General features: G+C 35.7%; 1 protein-coding gene across 2 annotated transcripts in view; it reads left to right on the plus strand.

Moving 5' to 3' along the window:
* Positions 1-25,874, plus strand: part of trim24 (tripartite motif containing 24) — a 114,496-nt gene that overhangs the window by 70,196 nt on the left and 18,426 nt on the right. For both annotated transcript variants that reach the window (XM_051930446.1, XM_028804580.2), the window contains exons 5-11: positions 2,174-2,290; positions 7,227-7,341; positions 14,439-14,585; positions 19,125-19,242; positions 20,001-20,398; positions 22,123-22,296; positions 25,621-25,750. In XM_051930446.1, coding sequence (XP_051786406.1) covers positions 2,174-2,290; positions 7,227-7,341; positions 14,439-14,585; positions 19,125-19,242; positions 20,001-20,398; positions 22,123-22,296; positions 25,621-25,750 — 1,199 coding nt within the window. The remainder of the gene's footprint in view (positions 1-2,173; positions 2,291-7,226; positions 7,342-14,438; positions 14,586-19,124; positions 19,243-20,000; positions 20,399-22,122; positions 22,297-25,620; positions 25,751-25,874) is intronic.

The following is a 25,874-nucleotide window of genomic DNA, read 5'->3' on the forward strand; positions in this document are numbered from 1 at the left end:
TTCCTTATAGTTGCAAGTAGTGATGTCATTCATATTTTATTTTTATTTGTTTTATTAAAGCTCAGTCTGCCAACCTATTCATCCATTTGTTTAACCTGCTTAACCAGTTTAGGGTCACAGGGAGCCCTGCTGGGAGGATATGCAAACTACGTTGACAGAGTGCAGACTGGGATTTAAACCTAGGATCTGAGGCTGTGAGGCAGCAGGCATAAGCACTGCACTGTCTCTAGAAAGCTCAAATTACAGATATATATTTTCTGATACAGTGAATATAGGCATTTCTGAGAAATTTTAATTCATATACAGCACCTCTAGAGTCTAGAGTGATGGATATAATAAAGCCATTTGTTAATTCCACAGTCCTGGAGGAAACCTGTGCTAAAGAAAATGCAAACTCCCAGTCTGTCACTGATGATAGAATGAATTAATGAGTGTTATCAACTCTGTATGAAATGTCAAACAGGTTCCTATTTCCCTTGCAGTTCCAACTAGATGAAATTAAAGGTGTGTGTGTGTTTTTTAATAAACTAATTTCATAGTCTGTGAACATTTGAAATGATCAGTATGAAAACAATTTCTGGTCTAATATGAATGATATTTAAATGTATTCAGAATATTTCTGAAACAGTGGTTCTGATATCAAGCTGTTATGATTATTACACTATCTATGTTGTGTTTTTCTTTTTTTCCAGACTTGCAGGGAGAATAAAGAATACCTTTTAATTTCCTTAAGTAAATAACCTCTGATGAAGTAAGAATAGTGGCTGTAATTCTGAAAGAATTTCACACTTCTGCCTTCCTGGCTGTACTCCTGAAATGAATGAGTTACATTTGGAGTCGGATATACTTGCTTGTCTATTCACTTCCCTAAAATATTCCCCCTTCTTTTTATAATATCTCCAAAGGGCAGCATCACCTTTCATCTCATTCATGAATTTTTAAGATCCTGGCCAAATTACTAAACAATTACTGTGCTATTTCTCAGTGAAGTCATACAGAACATAACAAAAAATGTTCCTTTATAGGGAGCCTTTCTTAGTGAACATCATTTTAAAGAGCATTTAAAAGTGATCATTTTGCAGCCATAATGGATATGTCCCCGATTTTAATACACTGATAATTGCATCCTTTTAATTGAAAAGACACAATATGAAATACTGATCTGGTTATAAGAAGAGGAGTATTAGTAATATTTGACATTGTACATTTTTTTTTTTCTTTTAAGAAATTGTGTTTTTTTTTTTTATCTGTGTTATAAGTGGTATGTCTGGGGCTGCCTCTTAGTGCTAGAGGAAGTCAGTTTAAGAAGCACATAGCGATTAACATGGCTCCGGGAACACAACACAAAGCATTTAATGTGCTATATAACTTATGACGGGGTTTGAGAAAATCTAGTAAATTAAATATTCATTTTAAGATAACGTTTAGTTTACGATGTTCTACTTTAATAACAAATTACGAGAATAAAGTCAACATGTCTACTTTAATCTTGACAAACTGCGAGAATAAAGTAGAAATGTTGACTTTATTCTCGTCATAAGCGTCGAGATTGATGTGGAAATGTCGAGAATAAATTCATCATGTCGTCACACTATTACACAGTACCCAGGTACATTACACAGTATTGAAAAAAAATAAAACAAGTACAACTTGTCTTGCAGTATTATCCAGTAATATATAGAAACAGTATTCACACATTTGAACATAATGATCCACATCCAACCTTTTAAATCTAAAGTATCTCCAGACAACAGATGTGACTCCTTTTTCCAGCAAAAGTTCTTCTGTGTCTATGCTTGTTTAGTGGTGCTGCAGTGTAAAAGAGCCCCAGCGCAACACCTCCACTAACGCATGTACTCCGTTGCATGTGTTTAGCGGTGTAGCAGTGAAAAAGGTCCCCCTTAAACAGTTTCCCGCTGTGCCACGTTCCGAACGTTGTTTAGGCAATTTAAACCAGTGTTGTAGTATAAGAAAAATCCATATCATAACAAAAATAAAAAACGGTTTTCGGTATGAACCGGTATACCGCCCAGCACTAATTGTCTATATAAAGCATTTTAATGATATATTTAAATACAAACTTAACATGTTTGCCTGTATTGTGCATGTGTTAATGAACAGCACAAGTTATGAAGACATTCTAATTTTTTAAGATTTCTTTTGGAAATTTTAGGTATCAGTTTTTAGAAGATGCATTTAAGAACCAGAAGGGTTATATCGAAGCTTTGACCGCTAAACTGTTGGAGAAGAATACCCAGATTGACTGTGTGAAAGAGCAACTTAAAAAAAGGTAAGTACATTTTTCATTCTAGCTATAATAAGAAAACTAGTGATGTGATAATTCAGTTTACTCAACAATTCCATTTCTAGCCACTGAAGTTGATGATCTATTATGGTAGTAGGGGGCATATATAAATTTAAATTTGCTCTGGCTAATACACAGTATATGCACCAAATGTGGATGACAGAGAATTTGTGCTTAACATATTTGCGTTAGTTAAGTATGAATACTAATAAACTTCTAATGTACAGAGACTTTGCATATTAAATTAAGGATCTCAATCTCTCAGACCCATGGTGGCAGATACGTATATACACATTTCAGAGACTTTTTTTCTCAACAGTACTACATAGGAATTGATTATTTTTATTCATATTAGAATTACTATACTCTCTATTAAATCATGCAAATATGAAACTGATACCTCTGACCATGCTCCTACTATTTTGAAACTCAAGTTATTATGCCTTATAATTCCAATTTATAGCTGGTGACTTCGCCCATTAATGCTACGAGATAAGGACTTATCAATTTGTGTGAATGTAAGTTTTATATTTTCTTAGAGACCAATGCTTCCCCAGGAATTTCTGGAACACTCTGAGGAAACGCCAAAGGTAGTTTTAAGAGGACAAATGATCTCATATGTTTCACATAATAATAAATTACTGACTGAAAAGGCTTCAGAGCTGGAATTTGGGAGCACAAAGAAATAACTAACACATTTAAAAAATAACAAGTTGTTATTGCTTACAGTTTAAAGAAAGCTCAATAAAAGGACTTTTGATAAAACAAAATTTTCTGTGTGATAACCTCTGTGCAGACGAGCTAGATGAATTTAAGAGACCTTTACAAGCTGATGATGGGAAGGAGACTTTCTGCTGTCTTTTTGTACGCTCTTGTCTTTGCTCCAGTCAACAAAAAATGACAAACAATTTATGAAGGATATGGAACCAACAGGACATGTTTTAAGGCAGAAAAGCTCCATTCTGAGCCCCTATATATTACAATTGCTTATTAACCTTTATAGTAGTCCATCTATGGAAGAAACTAGGGATTGTGACATTCATGATGTATTTGTATCTTTTGACCTATTAAGTTCAGAATTTAATTCTCTAGTGACTCGCTTCAAATTAGAAACTTTAAGATCCGCTTGCGCAATGTCCCTCATCTTTCAATTATATCTAGCCCAGAAGTGATACTGGTTAGTGTGAATGAAGATTAAAACAACATCTCTGGAGTATAAGAATCTAGTTTTAGGACCTTGCCTATAATGATCTTAGAGAATGATAAAACAGGGATCTCTTCGTTAAAATTTTAGAAAAGAAACGAAATTCAGCCATTCATAAAATATGCTGTTTCAGTATTTTAGCAGTTGACCAAGCCTACCCTAGTTTAACTACAGTTTGTTCATTGATCACATCACCACTAAAATTGTCAAAAAGGTATACAGGACAAGGGTCAACTTGTGAGTGATATCATCAAGTGCCTTCATTGCTTTGTGGGAATATGATACACTTAACCTATTTTGGGCAAACATTTTTGTATGTTGTATATCTAGAGAAATACCAGATGGGGAAAAAATGTGGCAAATCAGTTGCAGTATTCTGCGCCACAGTACTTGCTTAAAGATGCTGAACTAGAAGAATCCCAGCCTACCCTCTGTCTCAGTGGGAAAACAATGTTATGTATAATCTCAGATTGAACAAATAAAAACCACACTGTTTGCAAGGATCTGTTCAGAACATGAACTAAGTAATATAATCCCAAACTAAACATAGTGGACTTATGCACAACCTTTTTATTTTACCTGCAGTGTTACTCTGCAGAAAGAACCATTGTAGAGAGTAGTAAAGTTCTCTTGTTCGGGTGGATTTAAATGTTGTTTCATGTATTGTCTTTGGATAATACTATTGTATTTGCCATGTTATTTTCATTTGTTTGTATGAGTTCTTTGTTGGTCCATTGTTGGGCTGCCTGCAGGATATCAAAGCCTGGAAGGCCTTAAATTTTGTATGAAAGAAAAACTGAGGTCCTTATTTTCTGACCCAGTGTTTTCCCACCGTTTTAACCTAGGTCCCTTGGAACCTTTTGTTAAGTCCTCTGCAAATAATTTGGGTGTGATTATGGATGTCGATTTTTAAAATGAACAATCAAATGAACTTGGTGATAAGTCAAGCTTTTTTCAATTAAGACATTTATCTAAAGTCAAGCCCTTTTTATCATTTGATTTTTGAAAAAGCTATACATGCTTTTATCTCATTGTGCCTAAATTACTGTAATGCCCTGTATTCAGGAGTCAGCCTGGCTTCCCTCTCCCTCCTTCAGCTGGTACAGAACACTATAGCATGTTTACTAACAGGCACTAAGAAGCGTGACCATATCACCCCAATACTGGCATCCCTTCGTTAGCTTCTCATATAGTTCAAGATAAAATTCAAGGTTTTCATGTTTACCTTCAAAACCTTAAAGGGATTGTCCCCCACCTATCTTAGTGACCAGGTTATTCCTTACACTCCAGCAAGATCTCTCAGGTCTGCTGATCTGTTTTTGTTGACTGCCTGAAAGTCTAGGCTAAAACAGAGGAGACCGGGCCTTCTCTGTCCAGGCCCCAAAACCTTGGAATGATTTGCCCCTGAATGTTAGGATGGCCCCTTCATTGCCTGTTTTTAGAGACGTACTTTTATTCCATGGCTTTTAATTCAGTTTGACAGCTGTCTTTTTTTTTTTTTTTTTTTTGCCTTTGCCCTGATTTTAAAAATTGTCTGTCTTTGTTCATTCATTTTTTATTTATTGTTATTTAAATTCTTATTTTCTTTTTAAGTTACTTGGTATACTTTTAAACATGCTGTATAAACAAACATGAAATTAAATATTTTAAAATGTTATAGATTATTTTTTTTTCTGCTTGTGTTTCTTCTTTTTCTCTTATGTGGGGGTTAAATCTTGTTTATTATTTCCGTTTGTAATTCTATATTTGTTTCTGTTTCTACTGGATTGATTTTGAACTACATGTTTGTCTGTTACGTTATTTGTTTGCTCACACAGTATGCTACTGTAACATTCTGCTTTAAGCTAAGAAAATGGGAAAGAATCTGTGGAATTGTGGTATAACATTTTCCCAAGAATACAATAAACAATAAAATCTGACAAATACAAATCTGTACAGCAAAATGTTAACATTTCAATAGCTTGAAGAACAGAAATCCCAGATTAGAATTATACAAGTACAAAGAATAATCAGATGAGTTATGCAAAAGGTCTTAATTAATATGTAACACAAAGCAGGGTGAAGCTTTTATAACTTGCATATGAATGACTACTTTTACTGATGAAATAAACGATGATTACAGCTATACGGTATGGGGAAGGATGTATAGATATAAATGAAATAAGTATTGGCTTAGCTTTTGACTAACTCAAAAATTTGTTGTGGTTCTCTGTAACTTTTTTTTCTTGGGTTCAGTATATTTTCTTTTATTTTCCTGAAGTCTTGGATCTTTCTTGTTCCACTGTCATTTCATTGTCTTATTTTCTTCTGAGTTTTTTTTTTATTATTGGTATTTAAAGTTGCCACCTGTGGTTTATATCTGTATATAAATATAATATATATAATATTGGGACACAACTATTTTGGGATCTAATTGCCAGGATGCCTCATCTGTTGTTTGGTTTGCATTTCCCAAAAGTCACAAAATGTAACGTTATCAGCACAATGATATTTAAGCTGACCCCTCGTCTGTGTTCTCGTCTATGCTCGCGGATGACAAAGCAAAAACTTTTTTGGAAGTGTTTTTTTTAAAAGATTCTTTAGTTTAGGTTCTTCTAATGACCTATATTGGGTTTGGTCACACAATCGATTGTCTTTCTGATTTTGACCCCCCCAAACCCCACTAGTGGCTGCAAAGTACTGGAATGTGCTTGTAGGCCAGTAACTAACTAAAAGACAATGCATAATCAATGTGTAGTACATTCTCTAAGTTTTTATATTTTCTTTTACACTTTTGTTAAATTTCAGGGAGAATTTGGTCGTCTAAAGTGGCTTGATATTCATATATTCTATTTGATGGGTTCAACAAGCATACTGTTAGTTCATGATTTATTATCACTTTTACATTAAAGAAAAACTAAATAACACAGTTAATTATTTCATCCATAACATTTAAATTGTAAACCCAGCAAACACTTTTTACTGTGAGGTTTGACTAGTTGTCAAATCTTATTAAAATCTACTATCTTAGAAGGTATCGCAATATAATGGGTAGTGATCAAAACCTTAAACTCAAAATTTGTTTTATATTTAACATTCTCAAACTCGCATAATCCAAAACAGACTTCACCTTCTGGGACCATATCAGTCTCTTTTTTTTTTTTTTTTTATTGGGATAATTTGGATTCGTAAGTTAACCTGAGATAAATGTCTTGGAGACGTGTAAATTTCACACAAACAGCAACCAGGCCCAGCATTGGAGCCCAGGATGTTGAAACTGTAGTGCAGCAGTAGCAGCATTAAACACACTGCCACAGCGCTGCTCTAGTTCATGTGGCACTAACTACTATTTTTTAATAATTTCTATTGGTTATTCTGTAGTATTAGGCTAGGGTGTTGTACCGTGTTAGCCATTATGATGTAGTGAGAAGTCAAGAAAAATTACACCTTATATTGGCTAACTAAAAAGGTTACAATATGCAAGCTTTCGAAGCAACTAGGAGCCCCTCCTTCTTGCCTGAAGAAGGTGCCTGAATTGTCCCGAAAGCTTACATATTGTAATCTTTTTGGTTGGCAAATAAAAGGTGTAATTTTGCTTCACTTCTCACTATATTGGTTATTCTGTAATATGATAATTAAATAGGAAATTTGTATTTCCATATCAATTATTACACTTTTATTGCAAAATGTAAGTGTTGAACTATATAACTATGTATATTTTTTCTTTCTTTCCGCAAGGCTTATTGAGATTGAGGATAATCATAAAAAGGTGGAACAGGAAATTAAACTAGCCATATTATCACTTATTGTTGAGGTCAACAGACGAGGAAAAGGCTTAATGAATCAATTGCAGGTAAGCTGATCAACTCTACGAGAAAATGGAAAAAAATAGACTGTCCGTTATAAATTACTTCATTTTGAAACCAAGGCAGAGCTTTGGCAGTAGTCTCCCTAATTTAATTAATTGTTTCACCTTTCACATTTAGCCAGAATTTATAATCTTCTGTAACTGTTCATAACTGCACGTTCTGTTCAGCCATGCTACAGCCTGTAGCATTTCCAGGCAAGTATTTTCATACTGCTAAACTCAAGTTCATTTAATCATTATGAACACTGATTACACAGTTTTTTTTTTCATTATCTTATTAACCGGTATATTACCCAGTTCTGACAGCTTTTTAGCTTATAAAACACCTGCGCATTTTTCCATCTGTACAAGTATTTTTATTAACAATCAATTACAAGGACTGAACATGTCCTACACATTTAAAAAAATAAGTTTTGTTATCTCTGTACACTGTGTAGCTTTTTTATCTTTAAAACTGCTTTCACTAAATTTTTTTTTCTGTGGTTTAACTGATTTTGCATTATAAAAACTGAACTCCTACTACACTTTTTTTTTAAAAAGAAGCATTTTATATGAGCAAGACACACAAAATATTGCAGGTTTTGCACAGTGGTAATTACAAATATAGTCTTTTCAAATTTATTACAGTTTACTATTTCTGGTGATTTTTAGATAATACACTATATACTAAATGCTGTGGGAATAGTAGAGAGTTCTGCTATCTAAAATGCAGAGTATGCTGTAATAAACGGAGCCTTTATTTGTCTTTTGCACCAATAATATAATTTTGTAGTTAACCATGAAATGGCATTATTTGGAATGTGAGCATCACAACATATAAATCAGCTTGACTTTGTTAAAGGTATGGAATACTAGGGTGTTGTATCGTGTTAGCCATTATGAATGTAGAGAAAAGCCAAGCAAAATGACACCTTCTATTGTTAACTAACTAAAAAGATTACAATATGCAAGCTTTCGAGGCAACTCAGGCCCCTTCTTCAGGCAAGATGTAATACAGAAACTGGAGTTCCCTGTGTTTATATATACACACTAGGACAAGAAACAACATTGGTAAGTCTTTAAATGAGAAATCTTAAAAGTAAAAAATTAATAGATTCATTCAGGGTAGGGTTAATTTAAAGGTATGGTGTAACAGAATTGGAAACCTCGCTCCCTTCTAATGCAGGGCAGAACATTGGCATTTATTAGCCACATTGCAATTGGCCCTTGTCACAGCAGCCATTTTGACATGGATATAGTATGGCAAGCACAGGCAGCACTAATGACATTAGTGAAGCTTCTGTTCAATTTCAGTGTGGCCTAATTGGAACCTTTATTAATGTCATTACTTACACCTGTGCTTGCCATACTGTTTCACGTCAATATAACTGCTATGAAAAAGGCTCATTAATGGTATGAAATCATGTGATGCCACCTCTAAATAATATCTCAGCAATGACTCAAAAACCAAAGACTAGATTTTCTGGAGATGTTCATGACATTATAAGCAAGCTTTAGTTTTAAAAAAAAAAAAAAAAAAAAAAAAATGAACAATTTGCGCAAAATATATATCTGGAAAAGAGCTTTAAAACGTTACGAGAACCTTTTCTGTGCAACTTCTGTTTAGGGAGGTATAGCCAGTTAAGGTCTTTGAATAAGTTCAGATTTTGTTATGTTAAATTTCTCTTGATATTGATCCAAGACATATGCAATTTTAGTTCAGTTTAGTGACCAAATCAGCATGTCAAGTGTGATTTGACGTGGAATTACTCGAATGTATTAATTTCCTACAAGCTGGGAAACCTGGTATGTGGCAGACTGTTCTTTAGTAAATGGCTACTAGTTGCATTACTGCATAGATTGTTTCATCGCTAGAAATTTTCATTGTGATTAAATACATGCTGCATGCATCATTTTCATTGTAAATCCAAAGGTGCTCATTGAACAGTGCTGCATATTCTCTCTGGATTATTATTAAAACATTTTTACCAGTAGAAAGTAACACTATATGCCTAAAAGGCTGGTGGGACCAAGCTCATTAGATTGAAGGAAGGTTATAATAATTCAGTGCATGCTGACCCTGCCTTATTCTTCTGCTGCTTCCATCATTAGTCACTTTGAGAAGAAAACTAAGTGTAAGGTCTAAGGTATCACAGAGGAACTGCCATCATTAATTGCTTTCTTATTTTTGAGCCCAAAGAAATTTCCTTTCTTAAGTGATCATTTAATTAGCACCGTTTTTTTTCAGGTTTTTTAATGTTGTATTTTTTTAATACATCTGTTTTGGATTTTGGATAGATTTAAACAGTGGCACATTTATGTAGAATCTGTAAGCTAAAATTTAAAGAAGTCTCTTTCTTTATGCATACAAACACAAAACCCATCTTCACTGCCATTCACTGAACTGCTTTCAGGGATAAAACAAATGGTAGCTCTCCAAAACAACTGATTTAAACGTGTCAAGTGCAGAGTCCATCCTCCAATGTTTGTTTGATGAATGTAGTGCTTGAAATGGCAGTGTCTGTTGCTGAGGAAAACACCAAAGAAGAAGGGTTTTGTGGTCTAATTTTTAAAAATTTTAATGTGCTGTGGAAAACATGTTTGTGTATGACTGATTGTAGTGCAAAAATGATGTGCACAGCTAGATAGTACTTTATCCCAAAGGGGAAATTTTTAGCTTTTTACAGAAGCTCTAGAAATGTAACAACGAACAACTTCCCTGTAATACATTATCCCTCAATTTAAGTGGAATCTTTTTACACCTTTATATTTTAGCGTATTGCAGGGCATACTGTAACTAAATTACTAATCTCTTTAAACGCTTCATTATTTATCACATATGTGCTTCTACTAATTTCGTGATGATGATTTACATTAAAAAATGTTCCTAATAGCTGCACCAACAAATGCTCAAATGAACATTGAAACATTTAGTTCTTAAGAAACAAAAAATAAATAGCTTTGATATAAAAACTTAGTTTAACTTGGAAGACAATTTAAGTGAAAGGAATAACCAATAAAGGTTTTACAGTTCAGTGCAAAGGTGCACAGTTTTCTGTGGATGACTAGCAATCTCTGCTGTTATGATTCTGAAAACTTAGATTTAAGCAAAAATAAACTAACTATTAGTAGCATTGGGCAATATAGACAAAAATCATATCTCCGTATATCTTGGGCTGAATGATGATATATGATATACTGTTTATCTTGATGTTTTTATGAAGTTAGTAAAATTTTCAGTTTTAAGCCAAAGCCATACAATATCCATCCATCCATTTTCCAACCCGCTATATCCTCACTACAGGGTCATGGGTGTCTGCTGGAGCCAATCCCAGCCAACACAGGGCTCAAGGAAGGAAACAAACCCCGGGCAGGGCGCCAGCCCACCGCAGGGCACACACACACAAGCCAAGCACACACTAGGGACAATTTAGAATCACCAGTGCACCTAACCTGCATGTCTTTGGACTGTGGGAGGAAACCCACGCAGACAGGGGGAGAACATGCAAACTTCATGCGGGGAGGACCCAGGAGGCGAACCCAGGTCTCCCAACTGCGAGGCAGCAGCGCTACCCACTGTGCCACCGTGCCGCCCGCCATACAATATGTTACAAGAATTTATTTATCAATTAAAGGTTGAAATACATAACAAATTACCGTAATATGCATTTAACTTACAGGCCCACAGTACCTAAAAGAATGACTGTATCTGCGTTCAGGTTAAGAACATAGTGTAAATGTAAATAAAATGTTTAAATTTAAACTAATAATGATAGGCCTAAGTGGTCTGAATATGTATTTGAAAATTCAGGCTACAACACATTTTAAAATAAAATAAAATAAAATAAATATAAAATATTAACTATAAATAAATATATGACCTCAAACCAATAACGATTGCATTTAGGTTTTCCTTAACAAAGTATTGTATACAACTGTGCAAACGGCACTAACTTGTAAAGCCACCTATCTTGCTTTTGCGGAGGTAGCAATATCTAAGCATTTCTTCCTAGCCTAAAGATTCTGAGCTAGAAATACTAGCCTGTAAACCATCTCAGGCTTCAAGGATGATGTCCTGTGACAATTGACCGAATTTCTACTGCAAGTAAACACTCACTCTGTTGGTGATCTGGTGGCAGGAACACAAAGGTATTTTTTGTGCCAGGCAGCTAAGTGGAGAAGATGACTGCATCTTCCCTCCACAATGCAGGAGAGTCTGCTTTGTGCTCTGCTGGCCCTGACACTATGTAGTTGAACAGTTCATTCTCATTTGTTTGCCCCTTTGATGTTGTGGAGCAGGTGGGGGTTCTTGTCTGTGTGAAAAGGCCTGCAAGGGATTTTTTCTGTTTAAGTGGTGCCCCTGTTGGCTGGTGTGCAGGCTTAGACAGAGTGTTGTTCACAGCTGAGTCACTTGTGCTGTGGTAGCTCTGCTCATAGGCCAGTGATTCCATTTCCAATACAGCTCTGAGTTTCATTGCCTCGATTCTGTCAGCTGCAATATAAATGGATTTAAACTATAGATCTACAAATGTTGTTATGTCCAACAGGTCGCTAGATGATGGGTCAGCATACTTTTCATTCAGGTTACCCAGAATGGCAGATGAATTTGCCAAACTCACTGTGTCCTTCATCGTGTACCAGGATGGTAGAGTTGAAAAGCTGTAGCACTGGACAAAGCATCTGTGAATGTCTGAAGAGGTATCTGAGCTTTCTGGACCACTTCATGCACCTCTAAATCTTGCGAGGTATAGTCAAGATGTCTGGATTTGTTGTCGGAGGTCAGGACTTTTGAAAGTGCTCTCTCCTGCTCTACAACTCTTTCAATCTTTTTCTGCCTTGAACCCCAGCTTGTCGGGGTCTCTGTGATGAGCTGGTGAGCCGGCAGACCCAGCTGTATCTGAAATTCAGCCATCTCCCTCCTCCTCCTACCCTTCCTCCTCAGCCAGCTGTAGGAGAAGCTGCTGACAACTCTTTTGCATAAACAAATTGCCCCATCACTCGGTCATCATACATGCCATGTTTTGTACTAAAACATGGTTTTACTTTTATAATATTTTACTATTAAAAGGAAGTTCACTTAGGCCTAATGAAATCCGATTAAAACATGGCTGTACATTAGACATCTATTTAAATTTGTTACAATTTTAACTTGCATTTGTTTTTCAATAAATAAATCTGTAAAGCACATTTCAGTTTTGGAAAAAAAAAGTCTAGCCTAAGGGCATTTTACATTTTATGCTGTAGCTAGTTCACTTCATGAAATAAGTAATGCGTTTAACTGACATAACTCACTGTAAAGGCAAGCACTTCAGAATTCATGTTTACTGCTTGATTTTGGCTTTGATAAATATAACACTTAAGCAGCTAACATTTATCTTTTTTTTTTTTTTTTATTTTATTAGACCAGTTGCCAGATGAAGCCTATGCCCAAAGCATGCATCCTTCAGCGATTTCACCACTTTAACATTGCTCCAGTGGTTGGTTGTAATAACAATGAGCCTCTCTTCATCCAGCTTCCAGTTTGCGAGGGTATCTTACAGAGCCTCGGCTATGTACTCCCCAGTGTGGTTTTCAAGGAAATAGCTTGTTTGCAGACACACTTTTAAATCTCCCATTCTTCAATAAAATGAATAGTCGCACTTAAATATGGCTTGCTGTTGCAACTTGACCACATATCAGTTGTCAATGTGAAATGAAAATTCAGCCTACAATACATTTAAATTAAAATAATAGTTATAAAATATTAACTATAAATAAATATATGACCTTAACTGTAGCCAATAATGGCTAGTTTAGCAATCAGGTCAGTAAGGGTACGTCTGATTTGAATGTGCATGTTAGGCAGCTCTACTCTTGCAAAATGATTGTTCATATCATGGTCAAGAGTTTTGATCAGTCTTATAGAACCATCCGTTTCTACTGTTGAGACGGGAGGCATATCTTTTGCTCTGTAGTAAGCTACTGCCTCAGTGACACCTCGGCACGTTGCATTTTTCTTTCATAAGGCAAAGCATGGATAAATGAAGTGTTTCGGTTGGTGAATGCAGTAGTAGAATAGGGTTTAACAGCCTCTTCATTCTCAATTTTGTGCTGTAGTTTTAAGTGATAAAAATGATTGGTAGTGCTCCCACTTTTTAGCACTACCTCCCTTCAGCATTCCCTTCAGAATTTCCCATCCCTGTGAGATTCAAACCACCTCCAATAACTGATCCTTCTTCTTTTTACATACTAAGTCATCTTCAGTTGTAACTTGTGTGTTATGCCCCTCCATGTTGCAAGACAGTTGTTTGTGCGCAAAAAAGTGCAAGTCGGGGTGGGTTTGCTAGCAGAGTATAGTAGTGAAGCCTGGAGCAGGCAGTGAGGGATAAAAAAATCTGCTTTCCTCCAAGGTGAAAAAAGTTTTATTTAAACTCAATATTAATGATACTGCCTCAATCCATATTCCACTCTGTTTATATCTCAAATCTCAATATATCGTCCAGCTCTACCTACTAGAGTAGGCTTTCCATTTAACTTACATTTTTTCAGCTTTTGAACCATATGCTTTTGATTTTACAAGCTAGTTACCTATATCTCATTGTGTATTCTACTGTTTTAAGTGTTTTCCATTATCGGAAGCATGGGCATTGTGTAGACTTAAATTATGCATTAGCTAAACAATGAACACTTAATAGTCAAATGGTTCACATCATGAATGACAATTTATGATGTAGTACACTATTTGATAGACAGAATAACCCCAAAATAAATTGTATGCTGGAAATTGTTTAATATTAGGTAAAACTAATCTAGATATTTCTAGGTTTAAATAATTTATTTTCTTGATTACACAGTTCATACACAAAGTGGCAGACGCACAGAAAATAAATTATTTAAACCTAGAAACATCTAGATTTAAACACCATAGAAAAGTGCTAAATATAAGGCAGGTATTGAGTAGCTAGACAAACTGATTCAACAAAATATGTGAATTTAATAACAGTTTTCAACATCACTTTTCTTATGCCCAAATTTGTGGGCAAATTATATTTTTATGAATCTGAAAGAACCATTTATCCACATTATTAATCATAATATACTGTTTTCTCCTCCCCCTTCCCTAGGCTTTGGCCAAGGATCGCAGGACGAAGCTAGTACAGCAAGAAAAGGAGATTCTGAACTTTTCTAAACATGTAGAACATGTCCTGAACTTTGCCAAATCTGCTGTTTGTAATAGCAGTAGCACAGCTCTACTCTACAGCAAACGACTGGTAAGAAAACCAAGACAACTTGAGCCTAAGTGTCAATGCAGACCTGTGAGAAAGCAAGTACAACCATTTCACACACAGATGATTGAACTGTGGCATGTTTGAAGATGATGGTGTATGTGAATGCTATGGTAGTCTGATCTAGGCTTTTCCTTGAGTGACTTTTTTTATTTTTGTTCAGATTCACCCTTTGCACATACAGTATCTCACATTTTCCTCATGGTTCTCTGCAGGGTTTGTACAGGTCTTGGAAAGTCAGTACCGAAAAGTCGTCCTTCTTCTTCTTGTTCGTCTTCTTTTGGCCGCAATATGTGGACAACTGAAAAGTTCTTGGGGGAAAAAAAAATGTCAAGTAGTACTTGAAAGTAATTGAAAATATTAAAGAGAATTCCAATAATCACATGTAAAGAGATGAAGCATTCAGTATTTCACCAACAAAGCACCCACATCTCACATTAATATCACTTTGTGTTGTCTTCTTTCTGTAATCACATGTGTATTGGTATAGTTATGTAGTAGACGTTAGCCTGCACATTGAATTATTAGTGATGAGTTAGTGTTAAATGGTAAATAATTCACAACGTAAATTGCACTTTGCATGTTAGAGATGTTACTGCAATTTATTGAGCAGTCAAAATTCCAGGAAACTGTGTGTTTAGCTGGAAATGTTTGGAAAATGCTGACTACAAAGATTGGCTTCAACAGGATAAAACAAATAAGCATAAGGCTGTGTGCTGTTATTTGACATTTGGAATGTGGGAGAGTCTGGTTTGAAAAGGCATATAAAAGGAAATTTAACATTGTGAACTGAAGAAGAAGTCAGTATTTCTTTTAAAAAAACGTAGTGTCTTTTGTGGGGTTATCATCACATCTTACCTCATTAGCAAAGCTGTTCATGTGGCAGTTGATTAGCTGGCAGTAACGCTAGTGAGGGCTTCTAGTCCGGCTAGTGATGATTCTGCCGTATCACAATATTTACCTTCATATGTGACTAAAAGTGAATGTCTGAAATCCTTTGAGTGTTAAGTATGATGGACTTACATTATTCATACAAGTCATCACAAAGACGTGGATAACCTGTTTCAGGAAATGTTACCTGATGTTGAAAATGTGTACAGTGTGTGTGGATGCCCTTCCAAAAGTATACCTCATATTTTTGATCTGCAACAATTTATTACCTAAAATATGCCAAAATAATTTTTTATGATCATTTATTTATCTAGTAGGTATTGAGTCACTAGCACCCCAGCACGATAAAAGTTTCTGTGTTTTTTCGTGTGCTTTAAAGTTTTGCATTGTAAACAGTGCTCAAACAAAGCGTAGTTTTTTTTTCTCTTATGATTTCTTTGTTTTGCTTCGACACACCAAAATATTTGCACAAGCCAGCTCTCTCCACATGTATAACTGCACGTTCTTTGTCCAGAAAACGCTTATCTGTTTTAAAATTGTAACAGCCATGCTAAGAATTATCTAGCTGCACTATTACTCTGGGCAAGCAGTGTGAGCTTCAATGTCAGTTTTTGTAAGTGGCCAGCAATATATGAATTTAAACATATGGCTTATTTTATGTGTTCTTATAAGGTTTGTGTAATTTTGCTGTGGATATTCAAAAGTGGAGTGTAAAGTAGTCCTTGATTCATGTGCTGGTTGGTACGGGAAAAGACATTAAAAGGTCCTTGAATATGAAATGTACTGAAATATACAAACCCTGCTCTGCTGTATTATGGAATTCAAATTTTCCATGCTGTCAGTAAGCTGCTTTCCATGTCCTAGAGCAGCAAAGCACCCCCAAACTATAATGCTCCCAATCTTATTCTTTTGTTCTTCAATTTCCAGACTATTTACAATTGCACAAAAGAAGGTGTAAAATTGTGCCAAATTGACTCATTTATCCAGTTTACAAAGTCTACTTCTGCACCTAATCTCAAGCAAGTCAGTTTATATCTATATCTATAGATACAGATATTAATTTTAGATATAGATATAGATAGATATATAGAGATAGATATAGATATGTAGATACAGTAATCCCTCACCTATCGCGGGGGTTACGTTCCAGAGCCCCCCGCGATAGGTGAAAATCCGCGAAGTAGCGACCTATATTTATTTTATTATTTATACATATTTTAAGGCTTTATAAACCCTTCCCACACTCTTATAAACCTTTCTCACTCTCTTGTTAACCTTTCCCACGCTCTTATAAACACTTCCTATGCTCTTAAACACTTTCTACATTCTTAAACACCTCAGACCAACACTGCACACTGCACGCAGCGATCAGACGTTAATGTGTCTGCACTCGCATTGTGAAGGGGGGCAGCTGAACTCACGCTGAGCAGAAATGGACTTTGTGCTGCTTCTGCCAAAATGCCTTCTTGTCGCTCTGCGCATTCGGAAGGAGGAGTGTGTGGGTGTGTGAGAGCTGAACGCACCTTCGCTCAAACCACCCCTCCCCGGAAGCGCAGTACGCTCCTGCCACTTCGCATTGTCAAGGGGGTGGGGAGCTGAATGAACGTTAAGGAGAAGTGGACTTTGTGCTGGCTTTGTGCTGCTTGTCGCTCTGCGTGTCAATAATTTTAAGCCTGTACATCACCAATTTTCCTGTCTCACTGTCTTGTCTTGCGTGAAGTTAAAATGTTTTATAATAGTGAGATGTTACTCATATCCTTAGCCCGACATCCACATATCATATGTGTTAACAAAGTGTGTTTTATAAGTTTACATGTGTTTAAAGCATGTGGGATGGGTATTTTAAGGCTTAAACTATAAAAATGTTTATTTATATGGTCTTTCTATATCGCGGATTTTCTCCTGTTGCTGATGGGTCTGGAACATAACTTCCGCGATAGGCGGGCAATCACTTGTATTTAAAAACCTGCGAAGTCGTGAATCCGCGAAAAGTGAACCGCGAAGTAGCGAGGGATTACTGTATATAGATATATATAGATATATAAAATATAATAGAGAGATAGATAGATATTGTAACAGATGGCTGGCAGCTAAACCCGGCAGCCAGGACAACCACAGAATGGAAAGATGGGGGAAGGCAATATTTTTGGGACACTACTTCCCCCAAGACGTTAGATGGCAGTTTCCCTGCAGTGTAGTGATGCCCTGGTTTCCCGCAGGGCACCATGGAACATGTAGTTTAATACAGCAGCCCTGTTGGGTGCCACCAGGGGACGCTGCAAGAGAACCTGGGGAGTCATGTCTCACCCATAGCCCGGCAGTACTACTAAGTCACATGGATGGAAGGACAGAAGCACTTCCGGGTCAGACCATATATAAAGGACTGCTGTGAACCCAGCAAAGGAGCCAGAGTCGGGAGGTAGTAGACAACACTTGCTTGGAGGTGTGGAGGAGATAGAGGTAGAGAAGAAAGAGAATATTGTGTATTGTGCTTGATTTATTTGCCTGTGTATTGTGGCTGTAGTGCTTGGAGGGCACTGTTAAAAAAGAAAATAATTAAAATATCTTCTTGGTGCTTTAACCTGGTGTCCTGAGTGTCATCTGTTGGGTTTAAAGGGGCAACAATGACCCCTAGCATTCAATATATATATACCTTTATATTTATTGCAGCAGAATTGCCTTTAGATTCTTTGAAGTTCACTTTGGGTTCTTTAGTGACTCAGTATTGCATTTAGAGAGTTTAATTCAAGGTTCTCGAACCTTGGTCCTGGAGGGCCGCAGTGGCTGCAGGTTTTCATTCTAACCCTTTTCCTAATTAGTGACCTGTTTTTGCTGCTAATTAACGACTCTTAAATTCCCAGACCCAATAAATGTTTCTTTTTCCTTAATTAGCTGCCAAACAATAGTGAGCTACAAAATGAACCAAAACATGACCCGCAAACAGTATCCATCGTACAGTATCTGAAAGTAAAGAAAGATGAAGGACTCAGGAATGCTGATCTGCTCAGGTTCGCAAGACATTTTATCATTGCTCTTAGAAAGAGAAAATAAACAATTTCAGTAATGTCTACTAATGCACCACAAGAGCAGCAACAAGCCACAGAATTAAAGAACTGCTTTAATTAACAACAAAAATCAGCGCCTAATTAAGCAACTGGCTGGAGTGAAATTGGTTGGAATTTGAGGCCCTGACTTAGTTGGTCTTCTGTTGCCTCACTCACGTCTCATTTTATTTCGTTTTGGGTGCCTTTTAAGGAAGGAAATGAAGAAATTTAGGGGAGCAAATCTTAAACAAAAAAAAAACAACAATAAAAGTTAATTTAAAAAAAGTTAATTAGCAGCAAAAGGGTTAGAATGAAATCCTGCAGCCACTGTGGCCCTCCTGGACCGGAGTTAGATGACCCTGATTTAATTCATGTTGAATGACCTTGTTTTTGTAATCAAATTATTCAAAGATTGTTTGTAAAAAATAATGCAAAAATATGGCTATTTTTAATTTCTGGAAGTGCACGCTTTTGTTTTTGCACCTTATTTTGCATCTTCTCTATGTGTTTCTTCTGTATGAGTTCTGAATTGACACAAGAGCTTTAAGAATCTCATGCTGATGGTAACACAAGCATTTTTTATGCATAGATTATGTTCCAGCTTCATTACCTTCTTCGGGCCAAGTGTGATCCATCCCTAATAACAAACAGTACCATACACTTTCACTGTGATCCTACCTTTTGGGCCAAAAATGTTGTCAATCTAGGTAAGTATGAAAAGTTCAACAAACTATGACTATACTGTCATTCTAAAGAGTATGGCTGTCTGAGTAAGAAAACCCCATAACTGGCATGTTTACATCAAGAAATGGAAATATACTACATGGCATGGTCGAATCCTACATTACTCAGTAGATTAAACAAACCAATTTCTTATTTGCAATATAGTTAACAAAAGGGGTACCGTAAATAGCAATATGATGAAGGTAAAACCATACAAGGGAGTGTAAACATCTACTAAAATGTTCTTGGTCATGGGAAGCTGGGCCTTCCCTACCTCTCATACCTGATGCAGACTGACGTAATTATTGCAAGAAGGCATCTATGTACATACCTTATACCCATGATGCTCCATCTACTCTACAATTTATAGAGAAACTGTAACTGTCAGTCTGAATTTCTTTCATAGTGTATCCTTGCATGCCTGTCACTTTACCAGTGCCATCTCTGTTCTAAGCAAAATATTTATCATATATATGGTGTAGAAGAATGTAATCTAAATCAGATTAGATACTTGTAGATTACAAAAGATATTCATATCAGTTTTAGTATATTCTGCTCTTTTTATTTGTGCTGCACATTTCATTTGATTTGTTGCACTTTATCAGTTCAATTAAAAAACCTGTAGGGGCATAATGTTTTTAGTTAAAAGTAAGTGTATCTTACAAACGTATATGTCTGCTTTTTTCTGTTATGTGATTGTTCTTCTAAAAATGTTCTTTATTGAGTTTGTTTTCCTTTACAGGCTCATTGATAGTAGACAACAACCCTCTAAACCAACAGAACAGCCTAAATACGTCAGCATCAACAAGCCACAGTGGTCTGAACCAAGGAGAGCCTGCCTTACCACTTCATCCACAAAGCTTTCTTTTATCTAACATACCTCCTGATGTAAATTTGTCTCAACTTCAGCAGCAAATTGACCGTTTGGCACAGCGGAACAGCATGGCTCTGAAGCTGCATGCAGTCCCGCCTAATCCACAAGGAGTTCATTCTCAGAGTCCTGTAGGTGCAAGTCAGACTCATTTGTTGCAGAGGCCCCCTGCGGGATATCACTGCCAGCAAGTACCTGCAGAAAGCTTTCAGGGTCTGGGTCCTCCAAGTCAGTCGGTTATTCATCGAACCATGGTCACACCCCCACAAGTGAGTTCAGGATAAAGTTGGTAATGTAGTAGACTTTAAATGTATTCATTTTCTTGCTAGTGCAAAACCATTTAAGAGTTAACCCCAATACAAATTTTAAAATTTAAGTGTAAAAATTTTAACTGTTTTAATTTTTTTAAAAATATTTTCTGCATAAAAAAAAAAAATCAAACTCCTCACCAGTCACAGGTATAAAAAATGGCTTAGAAGATTAACTACTCTTATAATGCTTGTGGAAAGGGCAAGATATTAACTTAGTTTATGGCAGTAGTTTGTACTAACTTTTCCACAATCCATCCCTCAATGATATTCGGGAAAACTGGAGCAAAAATAATTAGAAGAAACTAACATCAAGATTGATTAAGTTAGTTTTTGTTTTTTCAACAGTAAACTAAGCAAGTCACCCTGACATTACTATCCCCCTATTCTATATATTTAATGACATTGAGATTTAAAATAATAAACTCTTTATGGTCACCAGGCATTATCTTTTTCCCAGATAAGGATATTTAAAAGTATTTCTACACACTATAAATGTGGAAGATATGTGGACAGTTAATGTAGTCGTGAATAACTACATAATGTTAAGGGTCTTTGCAGTGAAAGCTCAGATTTGGTTTAAAAGTGATTTACATAATTTCAAATATTCCCTATTGCACGATTATCATAAATGACCTGACGCAAAAGATTGAAATATTTTAAGCCTGTCTCTTGTCATTTTGATCTCGGAGAACAACAATAGGTGGAGTTCAAATGCCTCCACTTTGTTGTTATGGACTACAGCAGTTTAATTTGTTTATCTGATGTAACTGTTTGTGTGTAGAGTACATCTGCTTAGGCTCACACTGTGAGAAATTGTTAAGCTTTCTATTTGAAGCCATTGACTTAAGGTGCAAATACCTCTACCTGTAACGAACAATTGACCACCCTATCAAGGAATTAACAAAATATTCTCAAACCCAAATTTAATCCAGCTCTGAGTTATAATGGCTAAGAGTACAATTTTAACTGTAAGCAAACTTGCCAGATAAAACAAAGCTATGTTTTGTACTTTGCAGTGTTACCAAAAGCAAAGGACACAATACCGCAGTAGATTTAAAATATTAAAATACCATCAAAATATAAAAAAAATGTAAATAAAAATTGTATAACATAAACTAAAATATTTTCAAAAAATCAAACGAACATGAAAATGCAAAAAAATAAAGAAATTTAGACAATGGGGGAACTAAACAAAAATTTCAAATAGAGACAGTGAAAGTAAAATGCAAACAAAATATAAAAATTCAAACTAAACCTAAAACGGGAAGTAACCTTACTACAAAAATGAAGCAAGGTAGTGGATCAATACAAAAAAGATAATTAAAATTGGCAGATCAATTGTTTCTGTCCAGTTTTTTGCTTGTTGTCATATTTGCATTCTGCACTTTATGAATATAGTCAAATAGATTTAAACCTAAGCATTTCAAAACTGTTTAACTGAAGGAATACCTAGTAATAACCTAGTACTTTGATAAAGCCTTCCCCGCACATTGTTACCTTTAATTAAGTGCATTATGAAATCCTTAGAGATAGTGAGTGTAAGCCCGGAGTTAAAGAAAATGCATGTTTTCTGGACTATTTACTGCCTAAAAATGTAACTTGATGGGGATGAAGAAATCTGTGTTCTGTATACTTTTACATTAAGCTAATTTGTTTAATGTAAACTCTTTTTAACTTCTCAGCCTCCTCGCTTGATTAACCTTCAAAACTTAAGAAGAGAAGTCAGCAGTTCCAGTAGTCAGGCCCAGCTAACAAAGAACTGGGAGAATATGCCCAAAGTACGAACTGAGTCAACCGCACACAACCTTCCAAGTCCAGAGGAAATAAATCATCTAACACAACAAGCTTTCCACCAGGTAAGGAAACCAGTTAAAGATAACATAACTGCAGTAGATTAAAAACAAAAGAAACAAACCTTGAATAAGCTTTTACAAAAGTCCATTTCACTATTGTTTATTTACATTTGTTATGTATATAATATTTCTCACTTATACAAAATAGGTGATTGAGCTGAACCTTGTAATTAGTCAGTACATTTAATGTGTATCTCATTAATTCAATGAAGTTGCCCAGTTTTTGTTAAACATCAAATGTAATTTTACCCAAAGGCTAAGTTTACAACTCCAGTTTTTCTCATGACCACAACTGCAGGTGTTAAAAAAAACCAAAAAAAACCAAAAAAAAAAAACGCTAACTGGACAGGTCCATATCAGTGTCATCATGGACTGTGGATTCCATAGCATGCCACAGACGTCTCAACAACTTTTTAAGCTGAATTGTTCAGCATTTCTGAGTGCAGGTGTTCATCATAAACATATTGCAAGATGTGTTTGCAGTACATGTATAACAGCTGTAAAATTCTATTGGTGATGGCTGTAGGAATGTTCTCATTCCCTTTGGGGAGCATCTCGAGGAACAAACCAAAGAGAGGGATCAAGTTTGTGTAGCGAGCCAGTCTATTTATTATGTAAAACTATAGCTATTTAACTTCTTAACTTTGGATAACCCAAATTAGGTTAGGTTAAAGCCAAAGCAAAATAAATTCAAAATTTCATATTCAGCTGAAACACAAGGAAACATTGAACAGGAAGATGAAGCACTATAAGGACAGAATGAGGGATTGCAAAGCAGATGGCAAAAGAAAGCATTTATCATAACAGGTGTGAATTACTTGAAAAATTCTGAAGTGATCGTCATGGTTGACGGTAATGGGAAAAGTACGTGCATAAGTTGCTGAATGAGGACAATGAATAGAATAGTGATGTTCATTGTGAAAAAATAGAAGGTCTCAAAACTGCAAGTTCACAAAAGTACTAAAAAAATATGAAGATGGGTAAAGCAGCAGGTCCAACTGGTGTAGTGTTAAAAATGTTGAAGGCAGCGGAAGTTTCTTTGAAGTGAATCATTGTCTGACTATTGCAACATTATTATGTGTGAAACATAATTCCTGAAGATTGGAAAGTAAGTGTGCTCATTCCAATATACTAAGAGGAAGGTGATCCACTGGAGTGTAGGTCATATCAAGCAAAATTTTGGGAGCATGTAATGAATGTGTTATAGGGTGTGCTAGAGAAAATAAATAGCAACCAAGTGAAAGTTTGCTAAATTCACTTACCTGCGAAGGGAAATGCAGATGGAGATGTTGTTGTCAGGCAAATGCAAGAAATGTATTCGGTGAGTGCAAAGAGAAAGCTTTGTCAGTCCACCTCACCACCTATGCCAAGTGTGGATGGATGGTTAGTTCCTGTGGTGATGTAAATATATGAGGAAGTTTTGAGGTGACAGGGATCCATTTTAAGTCCATTGCTTTTTGTGATAGGGTTGGATGTAATGACTAGAGAACTGTGTGAAGGACTTCTATGGGCTCTCTTATATCATAATGGTCACATATTGATGGCAAAAAGTGAAGTGGAATTAAAGTAGAAGATACTGAAATGAAACGTTAGATTTGAAGTGGAAGGGTGCATAAATAATGTAGTGGTGTGAAGGATAGCTTATAGATAGCAAGTGTAACCCTTGTTTGGAGAAAGCATAGGTTATTGGTTTAAAAACTTGGATGTATTAATTTCTACAGTAGTTATTTTGGAGAGACTAGGGAACTTGTAGTACCTGGAGACATGTTGAGCGCAGATGGAGGTGTGGGCATACCAGCAGTAGCCAGAGAAAGGGGTACATAAAAGAAATTCCAGGATTTGTCCCCAGTTTTGATTTCTAAATGAACCTTTCTGACATTAAAGGGTAGGTTTATGAAACTGTGTGAAGAGTAGTTTGCTTAATGGGAGTTGAGACATGGTCTATGAAAGGTGGAAAATAAAAGAGAGATGAGAATGGTCAGGTGGATGAGTGTAGTGTTGAGGAATGCAGAGTTAAGTGAAAAACTTGGTGTGTTGACAATAGGTGTTTTGTGGAGCAAAAACCTATTTAGGTGGTTTGGATAAATGGAGTTTAAGATGAAGCATGTTTGGGTGACAAGGTGCATAAAGATGGAGGTGAAGTTAAGAGGGAAACCAAAGAAAACATTTTATGAATATGTTGTTGAGATGGTATCAAAAGAATTGGTATCACTCCAAAGTGGGTCCAAGGCAATGGAAAGTTGAAGAAAATGATTTGGGAGGCAACTTGCTAACCTGGCAGAAAATGGCAGATAAACCGGTGATGATGATGATAATGAAAGCAAAAGAAATTCTTGCGTAAAATATGAATCGTTTTTATTGCATTTTCCCTGAACAGAAATAAATTGCATTTTTTGCTAGGGCAAAACTGATAAGCAAAAATAAAGAATAGTTTAACATTAAGATAAAACAAGTGCATTGTTACAAATGATAACAGCGGTAGAAATCAGGTTCAAATCAATTTTCTCACATGCATTAATACGTATATTTTATAATGTTAAATTGTGCAAAGTCATATTGAGGATGAATGGATTCCAAAAGAGAGTTCTTTTTCATGCATGTCTAAAATGATTACACTCTGCAGACTGATGATTGGTATGATTGGTTGACCTGCCTAAAATGGGCAGATTGTGCCTCATAGTATCTGACTTTGATAAGTTATTCTTCTGTTGATTGTTACGTATTGAGAATCTTCGTTTTTGAGGACAGTTGGAATTATCTTTTATAGACATAAACATTTATATCTGGGCTAACTTGTTTGGTCACAAGCTGCATAAACCATGACAGTTGAGCAATTTATTTGCAGGTTGTTTGCTGGAAAATTGAAACCTGTCCTTACTGTGCTTGCATGTGGCATTATGATTGATTTTTGTTTTATTATTGGCTGTCAAGAGCCTGTCTTGTCATCTGGCAATTTCCAGTGTAATTATGTGTTGCATGTAAATTTAATATTTACAAAGTTGCAACCCTTTATTGGAAAAAGCGGCTTCTGAAAATTAATATGAATTAATTTAATTAGCAAATAATAATGATTCCCATAATTCTACGGTGCATTGTCAGACTTTCTTGCAGTTTTGTAGTTTTAAGTTAAGAACGGTTAACAAATGGGGATGAGAACTTTACATGCGTCTCTCCTTACTGACATATCTTTTCAAAGTTACTCTATATTTAAGGAAGCATAAAATACTAACTCTTTTCTGTACTCAAATGACATAGAAAAGTAACTTTTTAGTATCCTTTACAACTTACCTAAAGTGAAATAATTTGATTTTTTTGTGTTTCATGCAGCTTGGTAGTGCTGGGTCTTTAGTCTTGGACGATTGTCTAGTTAAAGATGGCAAAAAAGAAAACGCTCATTCAAAAGCTTCTGTAACAAATCCTTCCCCTGGACCATCCACCCCCTCATCAAGCATTAAAGGTAAATACCCAAAGAATATTTTTACTTTATGCAGAATTTTCTTTATTGGTCAGTGATGTTAAATGAAAGTATTAAATCCTGAACTTAAAATAACTATTACTTACAATTATATGAGTCAAGTGCT

This window comes from Erpetoichthys calabaricus, chromosome 1 (genome assembly GCF_900747795.2).
Source record: "Erpetoichthys calabaricus chromosome 1, fErpCal1.3, whole genome shotgun sequence".
NCBI classification, from domain to species: domain Eukaryota; kingdom Metazoa; phylum Chordata; class Cladistia; order Polypteriformes; family Polypteridae; genus Erpetoichthys; species Erpetoichthys calabaricus.